We start from the raw sequence: 17741 nt of genomic DNA, 5'->3' as shown, positions 1-17741 counted from the left end.
TAAATTGGAGACACAGGACATATTGGGCCATCTTTTCTGCTGGCTCTAATTTCTGGACTGTCAACTTCTTAGTCTACCTGAGAAGTTCTCACCTTAACTATCACCTTCTCTATAAAACCTTCACTGTTGCAGAGAAAATCCTAAGACTGTGGCAGAGAAAAGTCCTGCTCCCTCCGTGTGTCCTTCCTTTCTTCCTGGGTATACAGTCAGACTCCATTTCCCTTCATTTCTTGTAGCTAGTCTAGTTCTTGCTCTAGGATGTGAGTTGTTGTGGCAATGCCATTCCCGGTCTCAGTGGTTAAGAAACAGTGCACCACAACCCCCCCCCCTTCTCTAATCTACCACTTAAGGCACAGGCAGTGAAGCCTCTAAAGGGCTCTGTCAGTCACTGCAGGGAGCATAGCCCCTCCTCCTGCTGCCAAATATCATTGGTATGAACCAGGAATACAAGTCCCTTGTCTTTCATCCACTGATTCCTTGTGTTTATCTATTAAATTAATACTACGAACAATAAGTCTTGTATAGCACTCATCATATTGCAATGAGCATCAGATGCTGCACAAAGCAATCTACTGATCTATCCTCTATTGGTCTACATTTATTTCTCTTACTGACTGAACAAAACTTCCTTGTCCTCCTCTTCTCTCCTTCCTCTTCAGCTTCTTCTCTAGATACTTCAAGTTTTATTAAAATCATTCATTTCAGGGCCTCCCTGGTGGTGCGGCGGGTTGAGCACAGTGCTGTGAAGCTGTTCACAGCCTCTGCAGCGCAGGCTTGATTCCCAGCCAGCCAGGGAGATTCCCACATGGTGCAGCAGACCGTCTGCCTGTTCTGTTCCCCACTCTGTCTCTGGTGAATCCTCTCATCCTCCAGCACCTCTGGCCTGTACCCCAGCTATTGTATAAATAAAAAATAAATCTTTAAGATTTATTTAAAAGATAAATCTTTTCTTTATAAAAAGAAATCATTCGTTTTAAGTTTCATTTCATCTATATGTTTTAAATCTATATGTTTTAAAAGTAGTGATAGATGTAGAGGTAAAAATCTTCTTTGTGCACTTTTTATCCTTGGTATGTTTTTAAACAATATATTCAGATGCTATATGGAATTTTTTTCCTGTCTTGGTCCAAATGCTTTGTGAAGACCTATATGATTGAGATTATCCAGAATTCTTATCTGTCCCCTACCCCAAAACTATAGATTTCATTGAGTACACCAGGTAAATCTGATGGTCATTACATATGCCTGTGAATTTTGAAAGTACATTTATGACCAAATAGTCCTTATTTTAATTACGTGTCTCATTGTTATACTTGTTTTATGGGAGGTCTCCTACCAAAGTCAAATTGGGAAAGAAGAGTAAAAGAGATGCGGCTTTAGACAAGAGCTCAGCAAAGTATGGCCTTAATCCCAAACTAGCTGCCATCTGTTTTTTTCATAAAGTTGCATTGAACACAGTCATACCCATTCATTTATATATTGTCCACAGCTGCTTTACATTACAGTGGCAGAGCCGAAGAGTTGCAATAGAGATCTTAAGCCCCCAAAGCATAAAATATTTATTATCTGGCTCTTAACAGGCAAAGTTTGCTGACCTCTGCTTTAGATTATACTGAGGGCAATAACAACATTGTGACCCTCCTTGCATCCCTGACTGTACTCTCTACAATGGAGGTATCCAATAAACAGCAGACAAATTGAAAAGTATAATTTGATTTCCCATCACTGCTCCAGAGGTAGTGCCTTACATGCTTACAGGGGTAGCTTCCATGCTTGTTCCCAGGAGAGGATGCATTAAGAATAATTATACTGCCATGTGTCTTCTCAAAGGACCCCAGGGAACATGCATCCAGCTGGACAAGACACAGAACCAAAATGTCTGACTTAGGGTAGGAATGGAAGACATAAAGGGCACCTCTGTGGGTGATCCTTGGCAGACCTGGGACTGAAAGGGGAGAGGGAGTAGGAGCAGGGCACTAGATGCGGGCTTGAATGCAATGAAAGGAGAAGTAATAACAAGCCAGAGGCACACTATGTTTAGGCTATTACTTGGCCTGGGGTGAGATCTGCCAGCAGATTCTTCAGAAAATACAGTGTTGGTGCACTTCATTACCATTCAGATGCTTAATAGGATTTTATAGTAACCCCCTGGGATACAACCTCCATCCTTATTACCATCTTGGAGCACTATACTTATTCCACTGCGGGCATTGCTAGCAATTCTCCAACACAAATGTGAATTTTCTGGTGTTACAATTTCTACAAACATTAGTTCTAAAAATGCCTTTTCTGTGTAACAGCTTGACAGGAATATGTATATCTATAAAAAATAACCAAGGAACTGTGGGTGGTACGTACTATTATTACAAAAATAGATGGAACACAGCATATCAACATTGGATTTTTAAATATACAAAGGAATGGAAAAAGGGAAGGAAAAAAGTGAATGTTTTGGCTACAACAGTTCCTTTCTTCACGAGACATTACATTTTGTCAAGTCAATCTTGCTTTTCTAAAGGAGCTCCTTAAAAAAGTTGGTAGCGGTAAGTGAACACTCACTGCGGGTTCATGAGTCTTAGTGGCCAATTGCCACTTGACATACATTTAAAACTCAGAGTTCTCAGTGGTTCCCAAAATTTAAGGTGATATTAATATTACATGGACATGATGGTGATGATATTCATCTATAGCATTATATTACTAAATTCTGTTATATATATGTAATTGTCTCTAAGTCAATAGGCTTATGTAAAAAGAGAATTCCATCTACTGGTCTCTTACTATTAAAATTTAATGAGTTTCTGCTTTAAATAGGCCTAATTCTTAAAACTGGGTAATATATCTCAGATCCACAGGAAATAATAGATTTCTATGATTTTAAAACTAATATTTGGTAGAGTTCTTGAAAGAATTGGATTCTTATGCAACCTTGGAAAACCCAGGTGGGGAGAGTGGGTATAGCAAAAACTAGATAGGCAGCTGATCCCCATGGATTTCATTAATGTAGAAGTTGTTCTGCTTGGATCTTCGTCTCGGAAGGTAGAGAAGAGACATCAGCTCTCAGTGGCTCTCTGTGGTCACCTGTGCCCAGAGGATTCTAATTGTTCAGTGGAAACACAAACTCTGAAGGATCTATTCATGCGCCGAGGTTTTATTGCATTGAGTGAATTTATTATTTACACATTGTTTGTGGGTGTAGCCTTATATTTTAACTAGCTTTATAGTTTCACTATGTTAGCCTTTGCGATCCTTCCTAGAGATATACCATTTCCTTGAGTATCACAATGTTCCCCACAAATACACTATGTAATGATCACCTCAACATTAACATTTTATAGGTATTGAAAATTAAATAAGATAGGAAGTAACACACCCAATGTCCCTTTGGGTGTCACTGATATAATTAGGAATAGAACACAGAACTAGAATTGCCCTGGACCACATGTTTCTGGAGAATTAAATGCCAGTCAAATCGTAAAGAGCTGAGTTATTTTAATACAGATGTCAATGTTCTTGATCATTAGGTGTGCATGGTAGAGAAGGCTGTTCTATTCTGCGGAATACTTGCTCTTCTGCCCAGACCCCCTTGTTACTGTGATTTTAGATCTCAGGAGCTATTGCTCTGTCAAGAAAACATTTAATTTCTTTAAGAAGAGGAAAAAGGACATGCTGAGTATTTCTTTATCTGGATGCAAAGTCAAGTCAGATTCTAAAGAATATTCTTAGTATCAGGTAAAAGGATTTCAATAGTTTCAAGGGACCAGTGTAAGACAGGACACATGCTGTGGTTCAGAGAATGAAATTGAGTCAGAGAGACAAGAACTGAATCCTGGCTTTTCATGGATCAAATGTATGATCTCGGGTAAATTATTTACTCTTTCTATTTCTTCATCTGTAAAACGAGGATAATAACATTATTCACTTGGAGTGTGCACATAAATTGCTTAACACAGTGTCTAACAGACAGTAAACATTTAATAAATGGCCAAGCTATTGCTACTACTCACTAAAGCGGAGGGATTTAAAGAAAAGACATTACATTCTGACAAAACAATCTAAATCTAGAAGAATCTCAGATTCACAAGTCTGTTCTGACAGATTAATTTCAGATTTTAGAAACTGTTCTCATATAAATTTTGATAACACCTTAAGTGTCAAAAAATAAGGGGTTGAGTATGCAATTAATATACAGTGCCTGCATCCAACAGACTATGACGCAACTGCTAATATGTGCTGTGCAATATTCAATGACAAAGTTGTTCATGTTGTGCTATTATTAGGACAGCAATTTCCTGAACATATTTAATATATTTCATTTTCACTTTATTTTATATGCACATATTTGCAAGAAGGCCCAACTTGAAATAAATGTGAATATATATGTGTGCATACACACGCACATACACACACATATACACATAAATGTTATTGACCAGTGTAGCTGACAGATGTATGAGTGACACTATATCTTTTTATTACTGTTTTTCTCTAAAACTTCTGTAATGACTATGCATTGATTTTTATTTTATTTTTATTTTATTTTTTTAAATCTTTTTTTTTTTTTTTAATAGAGGCATGTTTTATTTATTTATTTGTTTGTTTGTTTTGTTTATACATGCACTGGGTACAGTCAGAAGCACGGGAGGGTGAGAGGATTCACCAGAGTCAGAGCGGGAAGCAGAGCAGGCAGAAGGACTGAAGTACACTGCTGAGGGGAGCAGCGGGCGGCAGGAGAGGTCTGCGCGCCATGTGGGACCCTCCTCCGGTGGCCGGGGAGCAGCCGGGGATCGAACCGGCGCCGCAGAGGCCGCGGGCAGCTTCGCAACCCAGCACTCAACTACTGCGCCACCGGGGAGGCCCTGCATTGATTTTTAATCGATAAAATTAAAATTATTTTTAAAAAGGAGATAGGAGGGAAATAAGACAATTTTCTCAGTGACCTAAAGTACAATTTTTGAAAAAACAAGAAAACCCAAGTTTTCTTTACCCCTAGGACTCTACTAGAAATGTGATCTGTACCAGATAATAAGGGAAAGACAGTGTAGTAAGACAATAACAAGAAACTCCATCTGTCAGATAATGACCTGGGACCACAGTATTTACCACACTCACCTTAGAATCAAGCATAAATCTGCAAATTGTGCTAAGACAATTTTATGGTTCAAAACTAGTCCATCCATTTTTTTTTTTTTTAATTTGGTAGTGATTTCTACTTGGTAACTTCCAATATCAAAAGATTATCAAAAACAAAAATAACAGTTTGCCATTTTGCTTCTGCAGACATGGTTTGTTTTATACATAACCCTCCATGTTTGGGGCAGCAGGCAGAGGCAAGCACAGAACTGTCACTTACACTGGAGGCAGTGCCAGGAATACACTTCACAACTTCTGAGTCAGCTCCCCCCCATCTCCTTGTGCTCATGACTCAGAGTAACAAAGTCTGCACTTAGTCTAATTAACTCCATTTTGTTCTTTTTTAAAAAAATAAAAAAGATAAACTGTGTTTTCTCACATCATTTGCAGTGGATGAAAATCGAGAGACTCTTACCTTTCTGTTTGTCATGTGGATTGTAAGTGCCAAACGGATGCGACACACTATTCTCATTTCTCCTGGAGATGGTTACAGCGTTTTGACAGTTCTCAAGGCATGCCTTAGAGAGGGTCCCACACTCTGCAGGTTCCTAAGGAAGGGAAATAAAAATGACATTTGCTTTTTTTAATATGTTTCAACTTGGTCAAAGGAAGTGCAGCAAAAGAATGATTGGTTTAGGAATAATCTTTCAAGAGTCTGTTGCACATAAGCCCTCCACTGTGGAAAATCAAAATGGCCCTATCAGTTAAAGCATCTTTGAATATGAAATAAAAAATACTGACAATGTGGTGCTAAGGATTAGGCGTGCTGATAGCCAGCACAAAAGAGGATTAACTTTATTATTCTTTCCCCCACTTACGACTGGCTTCTTCAAATTTCCTTCCATCTGGGAGTACAGCTTGTGGCAGTGTCAACACAAGAATACAGTTCATGCCAAGGGTGTTTCTCTGCCAACCAGCTGGTTCCTCTCTCTCCCCCTCGGCGACTGAGTGCATATGCTCTAGGACAAGTCAGAGCCCAAGCAGGTTGCCACTGAAATGCCACGAGTATGTCCTGTGACATACACAGGGTCTTTTGGCCAGGAGTTAAAACAAACTGCTGTGACAATGCCAGACAGTGGTTCTCCTGAGATTTTTTTCTTTGCCCCCCCCCCCATGATTTCCCCTCCTGTTTTGATTCCAACAGTCTGTAAACAAATTCACAGTTTTTTAAAAACTGCTGTATCCAGAATAACACCCCCACAAGCCATGTTCCACAGGTGCTGAAGAGGTATAGGAGGGGCCAATTAAAGGGGCTCTGGCTATTTATTCCAGAGAATGGAAGCAGAGAGAAGTGGGAATTGTTCTTGCTCATATTATCTGTGTTCTGACCAGATTTTAAGGACATCATTTGGAAGACATCTCATGGCTGGGCACTAAACCATTTGTGAGAGGAACATGCCACAAACAGAAACGCAGATCTGCTCCCCAGGCCTCTTTCTTTCTGAGAAAAGCATTTGCTTTATGCTTTCCTCTTTGGTTATAACATCTGAGTATCCTGTTTGTTTAAAAAAAACAAACAAACATTTAAAACATTCAATTTATACCTTTTTTTTAATAAAAATGTTTTCAGCTGCTGAAGGTCCTTTCTCTTTTTGTCAACACTTCCAACACTTTTTCCCCACCCAGTGTTACCCATTTCTTCCATACTGTTCATGAAACCAAGGCTGATACTGAGGCAAACAATGCCTAATTTAAAACTGGAGCCTTCAAAGACAGCAGAGGTAGAACTTACCTTGCACACCCTTGTGCTTTGGTTTAACAACAACGAGAAAAAAAAAATTCTGCTCTCCCAGCTCTTTGATAAATGACACAATCGATATCACAACAAGTGATCAGTAACCAGCCTAATTAAAGTATTCAGCCTGTAAAATAGAGCTGTCGTGGAGCCCTCCATTAGTGTCCCAGCCAATAAAAAATATAATGGATTTTTAAACATATTCTGCTTCTACCAAGATGAGCTTGTAGCAGGGAGGAAAATGTTTTGGGAAAGGGAAGAAAAAAAAAATCAGGTCATAACCCATTTTTTAATACCAAGTCTCTGGGCTTAAATAGAATTACAATTGAACCTCAAGCTCATCCTTTGAAAAACATGTTTCTGCTTAAAATGATTTTGATTCAATCAAGGACTCATTATGTATTCTTCACCAGGTCCTCATCAAAACTGTTTACGTATCTTGTACATCTGGGTAATGTGGGAAAATACTCCAACAACTATATATTTTGACTTTTCTTAAGTAGCTTTTTCAATTTTCTGTATCAATATAATGTTCAAGTAACCATTTTGGTATTCTTGCCAAATCTAACTAATTGATTTGCTTGAATATATAAGTAGTACTGAGATCTTTTTTCTAGGTTACATATGCTTTTTTATTGTACCTAAGGGGGACTGCTGTTCCACAGGAGAATACACCAAAAATATGAGTGCAAAACATATGCTTTGACACAGTAAAATACAGATTTGGGAGATCAAATAGCTGCATATTTTCTCCAATTTAATAAAGATTAGCTGTACCTTAGGCCACTGCCTTTATAAGAAAAAAAAAAATCTTTAATCTTCACAAGTACCATAGAGATTCTCAATAGCTGAGAGAGGCAAATGCCTGTTCATCCCCATGGAAAACATGTAAATATTAGGGAAGTTAAACATGGATCTTGTTTAAATGTCCTCATAAAAATTGTTTTCTGTCCCATTTCTTATTCCCAATTGATTCCCTAGTGAACTATATTAATAAGACCCTTCTGAGGATAGGCTAAGAACTGTAAGTTTAGTAGTTTCTTCTAATGGAATAATTGTCAATTTATCCCAGAGTGTGAGAAATAAAACAAAAATACCCACACTAAAAGAGAATACAAATAATAAAATGTCTCAATTCAATGAGCCAAAATAAAGAACACCTGTCTACTATGTCTCCTCCTTTAGAGAACTATGTGAAATTAGGAAAAATGAGAGGTTGAGGTAACTCTTAACAACCTTATCCACCCTCCCTCCTACCATTTCTCCTTCCCTCCTTCCTTCTCCTCTCTCATTTCCTTCTTTTATAATCTCAAAGGGATAGAACTCTAGAACAGTGTCTTCCAGACTTTTCTATTATTTGAGGCACCTTTGTTCCTAAAACCCTCAGGGAAATCTAATGTACCAGTGATTTAGGGCTTCATAGGCACCTTCCACACCATTCTCCAAGAACAAGTTTCCATGGAATTCCAGGGCTCTTGCATAAGAACCAAATTAAACCAGAAAGGAGCTAATTCTCTTAGGATAGGAAGCAATAGATAAAGGTTTTGTAAGTGTGTACATAAGTAAAATCTATTAAATATTCATAGATGCCTTTCTGTCACTTAGGCAGCCACAAATGTTAAAACAAGTTGGCTCATTACCTATAGTGTTCAGTAATTGGCCAATTTACATTTGTTTAACATTTACAAGGTTATGTACAGAAGAGTAAAAAGGTACCTTTACTCCTTTCCAGTAGCTGATAACATAACAAAATAGCATAGAGTATATAAGTTTACTACCTCTTCTTACCCTCTCAGACAAAGTAGGTTTCAGATATAACGTTTTTATTGTGTCTATTATGTGCTAGGAAATGAAGATACATTAAGGAAGAAAGCAGAAAACAGTTATCCGTCATCGGAAAGTAATGAGCACTCATCTATATATAACTTTACCAAGCCAGAAAATGGCCAACCTGAGATTTTAACTTACATAATCCAAAACTATAGACTCCAAATTATTAACTAGTCTGAGTCGCAACTCCCTTCTACTCTTGTCTAATTTGCAAATCCTTTCTCTTTTGACTTTTAACTTGAATTCATTATTTTATATTCATATATTTTATTTCTTTTTATACTTGCACATTAATGCACACCACAAAAATTATTTGTCATTAGAGAATATGTGTGATTTACTGATTTTTACACTCTTCTTTTACCTTTCTTAAGGTAATTTTTGGGAGCATTTAATAATAATTATTCATATATAAGGAAAATTACACTTAAATAATATTTTGTATTTTTTATAAATAAAATAGTGTTTAAGTGAAATATTTAAGGATATTAGCACTCAAGAATATTTTGTTACCTATCACTTATAAGTAAAAAATATTCCTTATTTTAAAAAATGCAAAAGAATCATTACAAATGTTTACAAGCATTAAATAAAGAACATTTATTTAATAACATGAAGCAAGTAGCTTGCTTAATAAATCAAATTTTAAATTTGCTAAGCCCTATGTCTATATTAGCCACATACAGATTATGGGGGAGAATAGAAGAGCTAATGCATTAAACATTGCAACCTTCTGGTTAAGAACTTTCTAAGTTATAGACATTGCTAGCACATCAGCCAAAAAGTATATAAGATTCTATAAGCTTTAAGGCTTTTTTATGTGAATAAAGTCTTATTCATAAAGTTCAAAGCTCTAAGAATTTCTGGGGAAAATCTAGACTATATGAATGTGTTATATCTAATAAGTTACTTAGGGACATTTGAACACCTAGTTATACCTAAAATACACATACATACCTGTCTGCCACACACATCCACCAGAGTCTTTCTGGGTATATTTTTTCTAATTTCAGAATCAATATGAGTCACACCCTAGTGATGGATATTTGCTTATACTGATGACCATTTGGGCAATTTTCTATGGGAAATAAAAGCTGGCATCACCTCCACTGGCCTTTCTGGCCTCCTCAGGATCACCAACTGGATCATCCCTCGTATGTTTCCTTCCATAGACATTGATCGCCTCAGTGTTTCCATAGCTTCGTGGTTGGACTTTCCCAAAAGAGATTCACCATTCACTGCAATCAACTGGTCATTCATCCGCAGACGACCATCCTAGGGCAAGGAGAGAGAGCAGTATTCAGCAGAGAAAAGCATGGTGATGACATATGGCAGTTTCAGGGGAAAGTTCAAGTTTAAAAATGAAAAAAAAAAAAATTCAGCTATTTGGAATGATTTATTTTCTATGGCAGAAAATGGCTCTGGAGCTTATCAAATAGTCACAAATACTAACAATAATAAATTGTGCTAATGTATTTTTTTAGAAATCTTGGCGGCCCCAGTTGTAATAATGTAGACATTTGTCTAGTGCCGCTTACCTAAGTCTTTGGCAATCTTGTTAACTTACCCAGATTCTGCCATTTCCTCGTGTTGCGTTCAATCATGTTGATGACTCAAGCAAAAGGGGTTTGTAAACAAAAAGAAGCAGTCATATCCTTTGCAAGAAGGGTTTGCATTTTCAGGTACAGAAAGACATCATGCTTAAATACCCATGCTTGACAGAAGCAGTGTGTCTCCTACACTCATTGCTAGCTCTTTTGATAGTGCTGAAAAAATTTCTCATGTAATTTTCTCTAACACAACCAAAAGTTGCTAGTCTGCTAGTCTGCAAAAGAACACAGGGGAATATAGTGAAGGACCTATTTGTGCTGATGTCTTCTGGCAGAAAAGCTTGACAGAGGGGAATGCCAGTTTTTTTTTTGTTTGTTTGTTTTTTGTTTTGTTTTTGCATGAAAACTGGCTGATGATTACTTTTACCCAGGATTTTCAGGAAGGAGCACGTCATACCTCAAAGCACCTAGACTTCAGAGTACGGCCAGGCAGACTGGCTTCTAGTCTAAATCACTGCTAGGTACTGGTCATCTTTAGCTAGAGGTTTCTCACAAACTAGAGTACCACAGCATTAACTGCAAACAGGATGCCAGCTTTGGCTACCGAAGAACTTAGGGGGACCACAGAAAATCTCCACAAACAGGTAGCCTGAAAGGAAAATTGCTTACAATATCTATAGTCAGATGTGAGATGTACCATATGCCCGTTTTACACCAGGGTGGGGAGTTCTTGTTAGGAGCACAGATAAGAGTTTTAGGAAAGTTACACTACCCTGTTAAGGTTAATAAACTTAACAGCAACAACAGGTTTGTAGAATAATTCACCTTCTCGGAGAGGTTTCCTATCAATTATCTCTAGTGATTCTCATAGAACTGAAGTTAAGTAGATTGATATTTTACTAACATTTCACAAAAAGGGGAAACTGAGGAAAGGAAGTGGTATAACTGTTCCAAATCACAAAAGTAAGTGAGAGACCAACTGATGAAGTTTGAGCTTCATGAATCTTGATTTTCCAGTCTCCATTAGAGCTCCTCTTGTTTTCCCTGTCCCCCCATCTTCAGGCTCCGTCATTGGTGGAGGACTATATAGTTGCTTAGGTGGTGGGAGTGCTAGTGACTATATGCAATGGGGGAAACCCTATACTGTCAAAACCCTGCAAAGGATGTGGAACACTGGAACTTCAATAGCAATAAATGCATAAATACATACATAAATAATTCCTAATGGAAGGAAGAAAAGAATTTTTGTTACTTGCCTCTAGACTATGGTTATGCAACATTAAAACAGGGAAAGGAAAATATTAAAGAGTTTTTGTGGTTAGAAGTATCTGGGATCCAGGTTAAACTGAAAGAATGAAATGCAAAAGAAAAAAAATGTTGCTAAGAAATGAGAAAACCAGGCATACAATGAACAATGGAAATGAACCCCACAGCTTTGGGAGAGAAATCCTGTGGACAAGTTGATAAACTTTGTCTAATGTAGTAGCAGATGGTCAGAGGAAGTTCCTCTGCTGGCTGTGGGGAGAGGGAGGGCATGTGGAAAGCTCACTTGGAGAGCTCAGGTCCTTGCGGAGACACACCACACGTGCCGCCACTGGAGAGCATTCCAAGGAGAACATGGCGGCCGATGAAGAAATTGAGATGGCAAGTCCAAGGGAGAGACTGAGGAGGATGTAGAATCAGAGACATGGACCATCTGGGTGAACTGCCTTGGCCAGTGACCCTTCCTTTCCTCTTGTTAATCTTTCTACTTTACCATTTTACTTGGCTATTTGGAGCAAGTCTAGAAATGAGGCCTACGGGAAAGGCAAAACAAGAAGGAAAGCTCTTCATTTCTGTCATCTAATTTGAAGTGAAACAGATAAAGAAGATTAAGGCTGCATGAAATGGGGTAAAACAAAAACAATTTTAGTGAAATGAGAAATTATTCTGCTCTATTTTGGCATTCAGTGGCAGGATAATATCAGACTGAATCTTGAGAAGGCAGCTGTGGCAGTTACTAAAAATCTTTTGAGGATAACTGAAGATGGGGGTGTGATTTTTAAAAAGGGGGAGGAAGCAGATGTGTTGAAGATCGTTGTTTTGTTAACAGCAAGTGAGGTCTAGAGTTGGGTTTGGACAGGCTTAGTCTTGGAAGAAGTTCTTGTCTTCTAGGACAGGAATGAGGAAGAGAAAGAATTGATGGAATAAAATCTGATTGAGATCCCACCTGGTAAACTCCTGTGAATGTTCTCTGCAAGGTCAGAGTGAAGAGTTAGACAAAAGGTAAGGACACATAAGAGCATTTTGGGGGGTAAAATAATCTCATACCAACAGGTATTGGGCACAAATTTTCATTCTCAGCTACATTTCAAGTTTCAAGCATGCAGAACTACATCAGGAGAGCTAAGTGTTTGCAGGTCAGGTCATCCCACAGTAGCTGGCACATGTGTGTGTGTGTGTTTTTTTTCCCAAAAAGACATTCACATTCATCACAAGCGTCACTGGAGAGCTGTGCATGTGATAAAAATCCATACACTCTCATTTTCAGGCTTGGATGGTCTGCTGCATTGGTGTGTGCTTTTCCTTTGTAAGATAAATGATGGGTAATTTCATTAATGGTGATGCCAGTAAGCACCATGTTGTCCTAACATTTAGAATATAATCACAAAATTTAGAGCTAGAAGGGTCCATTGAGGTCATCTCATCCAACCTCTTCCATTTACAGATAAATAATGTGATGTCCAAAGAGGATGAGAAAGCACTTATCAAACTCCTTTTAAGAGAAGGCAGATAGATTAGGATTTGCTCAGCTAGTTAAGGTCAGAGCTAGATCACAATAGCCTGAGTCCTGACTTCTCAGCATTCCCTAGTTACTAACCATTCTATCTTCTCCATAGATGGCAATAACCATCCCTACAGGGATAAATCTCCAAGCACAAAACTTACAAACCCACAGAGGTCAATATACCATGAGATATTTCCTGGAAAGGAACCCTATATGAAAGCCAGAGTCAGATGACACAGATGACAGACAATAGGGAAGACAGGATGTTGTTCTGGGGATAGCAGAGGAAAGGAAGCAGGAGTGTGTAGGGCAGGATCAGCCTACCAAGCACCTACACACACACACACATAAACATCCATGTCTAGTCTTGATCTAAATGAAGTTGTGAAGTTGATTCAGTGAAGAATCCATTACTCAACTCATCAACTATCCCACAAAATTGCACATGTCTATTTTGATTTAGAATGATTTTAACTGAGAAAAGTAGCTTTTCATGGTTTTCTCTTCTTCCTCTTCTTCTCCAGTAAATAATTAGGTATGAAAATACTATCATTAATTGTCTTTACCTAAATGAATTCAACTATCCAGGGATGTTACTCAGCAATTCTACGATATCCACTTACAGTCCTCTGTGGCATGCTTGTGCTTGGTAAAGAAAAAAAAAAAAAAACAATCTTTTGTGAGCTGAATGTTTTCCTCCCAAATTCAAAGGTTGAAATCCTAATCCCCAATATGATGTTATTAGGAAGTGAGGATCTTTGGGAGGTGATTAAGTCATCAGTGCCCTCACAAGACAGACCTGAGAGAGAGAGGTTCCTCATTTTTCTGCCATATGCAGTTACAGCAAGAAGTCTACCATCTTTCAGCCTAGAAGGGGCACCTTGCCAGATTCTGAACCTGATGGCACCTTGAGCTTGGACTTCTGAGTCTCCAGAACTATGAGAAACAAGTTTCTGTTTTTATAAGGCACCCAGCCTGTGGTTTGGCACAGCAGTCCACACGGATTATGACACTTCCCTCTCTACTACCATCAGACCCCGAAGCAAAAAAACTTCAGCTATGCCCTTCATATCTGGCAACCCCTAGTCCATCAACACGCAAACTAGGAGGGAGAAAAGGAAGCTTCAAAGAGGAAAAAAATAGTAAAAAGAAGAAGAGAATTGAGACAAACATACTTTTTCTTGGAGTACTTTATGACAAATAAAAACCGGTATGAGATTTAGGTCTCCTCCATGTCCTGGGATAGATTCAACACTCACCTGTTCTAACCTGTCCCAGTGCAGTAGGGGGAATGAGCTAGGAGACATGGTGTTTGAGTATCATATCTCCCTTTTACTGAACACCTAATACAGACCAGGTCTTGTACAGAAAATTTGCATGTGTTCTCTCATTTATTTCTCACACAACACTGTGACATAAATATCATTCTCCACTAATAAAGAGAGAAAAAATGGAGGCTCAGAGATATTAAGTGACCTATCAAGGGGTGCTGGTATGGCCCAGTCCCCTAGTCTCTAAGGGGACATGTACCCATGATGCTATGATGCTTCTAAAATCAGAGTCCCAGTGATAATTAAAGGCATCATAATTATTAAGACAACAATTATTTACATATTTCTATTTCATATAATCATTGAGCTAAATCCTTTATGTAGACTACACAGCTTAATCTTTATAATAACCCTATACATTGGGGACTGTTGTCCTATTTTGTAAAACAAGAAATGAAGCATCAGGAAAGTTAAAAGGATTGTTGCAGGTCACATTATCAATAAGGAGATATGAACTAGGATTGGGTCAATTTGAAATAGTAATTCCTAATCTTTGTGGACTCCTTGATTTGTTTGAGAATCTAAAAAAAGATACAGATTCTCACTTCTTTTCAATATTTACACATTTGGGCTAGAAAATTCTTTGCAGTGGGGAACACATACTCCCTGCATTTGCAGGATATCTTGTGTGTACACTGAAGCATATTCATGATTTCCAGGAGTCCCAGAAACCTCACCGTTCAGCCTCTGTTGCATCAATAGTGTCCGGAAACTATCTTTGCCATGATGACTGAGTGGTTTAATCCATCTCTTTGGGCTAAACTTTTATGAGGTCTTATATACCTCGAAAGTTCTAATGAACATAGAGGGGAAAGTAAGAAAGACAAGGCAAAGAATTTGAGTCTGTAAACTTGAGACAAGCATGAGGGAGAGGTTCATTTTCCCAGGGGTAGCAGGCAGGGGGCCCACGGCCAGTTCGTGTTGGGCCAGGGTGTTGAGAGAATTAAGCACGACCAGATGTTTCTATGTTTGCCTCTCCATGTTTCTATGGGGTCCTTTGTAAGGCCTCCTGAGATATTATCAACACCCAGAGCCCAAAACCCAAAGCCTGACTTGAGACTGCAGAGCAGGATCTTCCCAGAGTGTGTTGGTGGGGGGATACACAGAAGATGGCACTTGATAGGGGGAGAGGACTGTTCTGAACAAGTCCTTCTCAGGGCCCTAAAATCACTCCATGAAAACATCTGTCTACTGTATTTTTGGGGAAAAAAGTCCAACCTAGCAAAGAACCTTGCATTCCAGATTGAAATTATTTAACTTCATTTAGAAACAATAGCAATGAGAGAAATAGATTAAGTCAAGATTTTAAAGTAGAGTTTGTAAAACATAGAAGGGAATATAGAAAGGAATTGAGAAGAATGAAGAATGGAACGTAATAAGATCTTGTCTGAAGAGTATCCATCGACGTTATCAGTGATTTACACTGTCCTATCAAAATTTTCAACCCAAATGAACAAGGCTATTGTTCCTACATAAGAGCTCTAATTTCTAGGGAAAATAAATTACATAATGCTGTACACATCTGAATGAGTTGGTCCACATTCTTCCTTCTGCCCAAAATGTCCTTTGCATTCCTGCTCACCTGTTGAATACCTATTTATCCTTCCAAAGAAGGCTCAACAACTGCCTTCTATTAATAATTTTCTTTACAGGTGGAATTAATTGCTCCTGTCTCAACACTCATGCTACTTTTATATTTGTCTACCCTAGTAGTCCTTATCCTATTAGAGTTGCTTATATTTATCATCCTCCCAATTTCCTAGATGATGGGATGAGTCATATTAAGTTTTCTGTCTCTAGTCTATTATATATTACATAAGTCACTGCACATGCTCGAGAGTGTTTGCTAAATTAAATCACTTGAAAAATCTTTCATTCAGGTGCTTTGGACCTGGAGTAAGTTTCATCTACAACTGTTTAATTTACCAACTGTAACTATCAGAAATTTGCAAATACAGTCTGCTTCAGATATGCCAACACATTACAATTCTAAAAGTGAAGTTGGATTATTCTATGTATACTGATTCAATAGCTACTCGTTCAGCTATTCTTAGAGTTGAAGTTTATTTACTTATTTCAGTTATTGTCTAAAGAGCCTCACTCCATTTCTATATAGCAAACTAAAGTTCCAGCATTTACTAAGCATCTCTACGGAAATGTAAATATATATATTTACTGAAGAATATTTTGAAAGCATAAGAATATATATACTCAAAACAATTATGATACAATGTTTTTAAAATATATAATTCTTCTGGTTTTAAACTCCTTCTAGAAAAATATAAGGCATATGTAAATATAACATATATCCTTACTACAGTCATTACCTAAATATATAATTTCCTCAGCAAGAAATTTGGAGAAGCACTAACTCAGTCATCACAAATATTCAATGGCCTACTGTGCAATAATAACATTTTGTACTTATTTTATTTTTTATGTTTCCTGTCATTACAGTTTCCTCTCCATCCTTTCCTATCTCCTTCCTGATTTTCTGTTGTTAGTTTACTTTGGCCTCGAAAACTGGACAATAAAAAGCTTATTAAGACACGTGTTGTATATGAAATATGATGATTACTCATGAATGGCTTACCAGATTAGAATTTCATAGAAATTTTCAACTTATTGAAAATTATTATCTTATTTAATTTTTTAAAAAGGAACCATATTCTTGTTTGTGCTAGGATTGTTTAAATTTGGTCACTAGAAAAATGGAGCAAAGGCAGAGTGCCTAGAACAAAATTCTGACTGCATCCTGAGTTCAGTGTATAATTAATAATATAACTTTCTTTTTGATCAGCATTATCAGCTTTTGTAGCATTTTTAAGATCACTGAGACAATCATAAAGTCCAAAATACACAACAAAATGATATAATATTCCAAAATTTTAGCTATCATGGTATGGATTTATTTCTTTTTTTTTTTTTTTTTTTTTTTTAATAGAGGCATGCTTTATTTATTTGTTTGCTGGTTTGTTTGTTTTGTTTATACATGCACTGGGTACAGTCAGAAGCACGGGAGGGTGAGAGAATTCACCAGAGCCAGAGCGGGGAGCAGAGCAGGCAGAAGGACCGAAGTACACTGCTGAGGGGAGCAGCGGGCGGCAGGAGAGGTCTGCGCGCCATGTGGGACCCTCCTCCGGTGGCCGGGTTGCAGCCGGGGATCGAACCGGCGCCGCAGAGGCCGCGGGCAGCATCGCAACCCAGCGCTCAACCGCTGCGACACCGGGGAGGCCCAATCATGGTATGGATTTATTTCTTATTTCCATGTCCATTCAGGGGAAAAATGTAAATGTGATAAATATCAGGAGAAAAGCAATTATTGATAATGGTGTAAGGTTTAAAGTAGTGCCATATTATAGCTTTATTAAATAGTTACTACTGCAGAAAACCCA

At 37.9% G+C, this 17741-nt stretch overlaps 1 protein-coding gene across 1 annotated transcript in view; it reads right to left on the bottom strand.

Annotated features, from left to right (window-relative positions):
• PARD3B (par-3 family cell polarity regulator beta) overlaps positions 1-17741 on the bottom strand; it is an 882400-nt gene that overhangs the window by 354075 nt on the left and 510584 nt on the right. Inside the window, 2 exon segments of the mRNA XM_054700017.1 lie at positions 5549-5681; positions 9803-9973. Of these exon segments, the coding sequence (XP_054555992.1) occupies positions 5549-5681; positions 9803-9973 (304 nt within the window).

This window comes from Talpa occidentalis, unplaced genomic scaffold (genome assembly GCF_014898055.3).
Source record: "Talpa occidentalis isolate TD23 unplaced genomic scaffold, MPIMG_talOcc4v2.1 talOcc4.3, whole genome shotgun sequence".
Taxonomy (NCBI): domain Eukaryota; kingdom Metazoa; phylum Chordata; class Mammalia; order Eulipotyphla; family Talpidae; genus Talpa; species Talpa occidentalis.
This window is presented reverse-complemented; position numbering and strand designations above follow the sequence as displayed.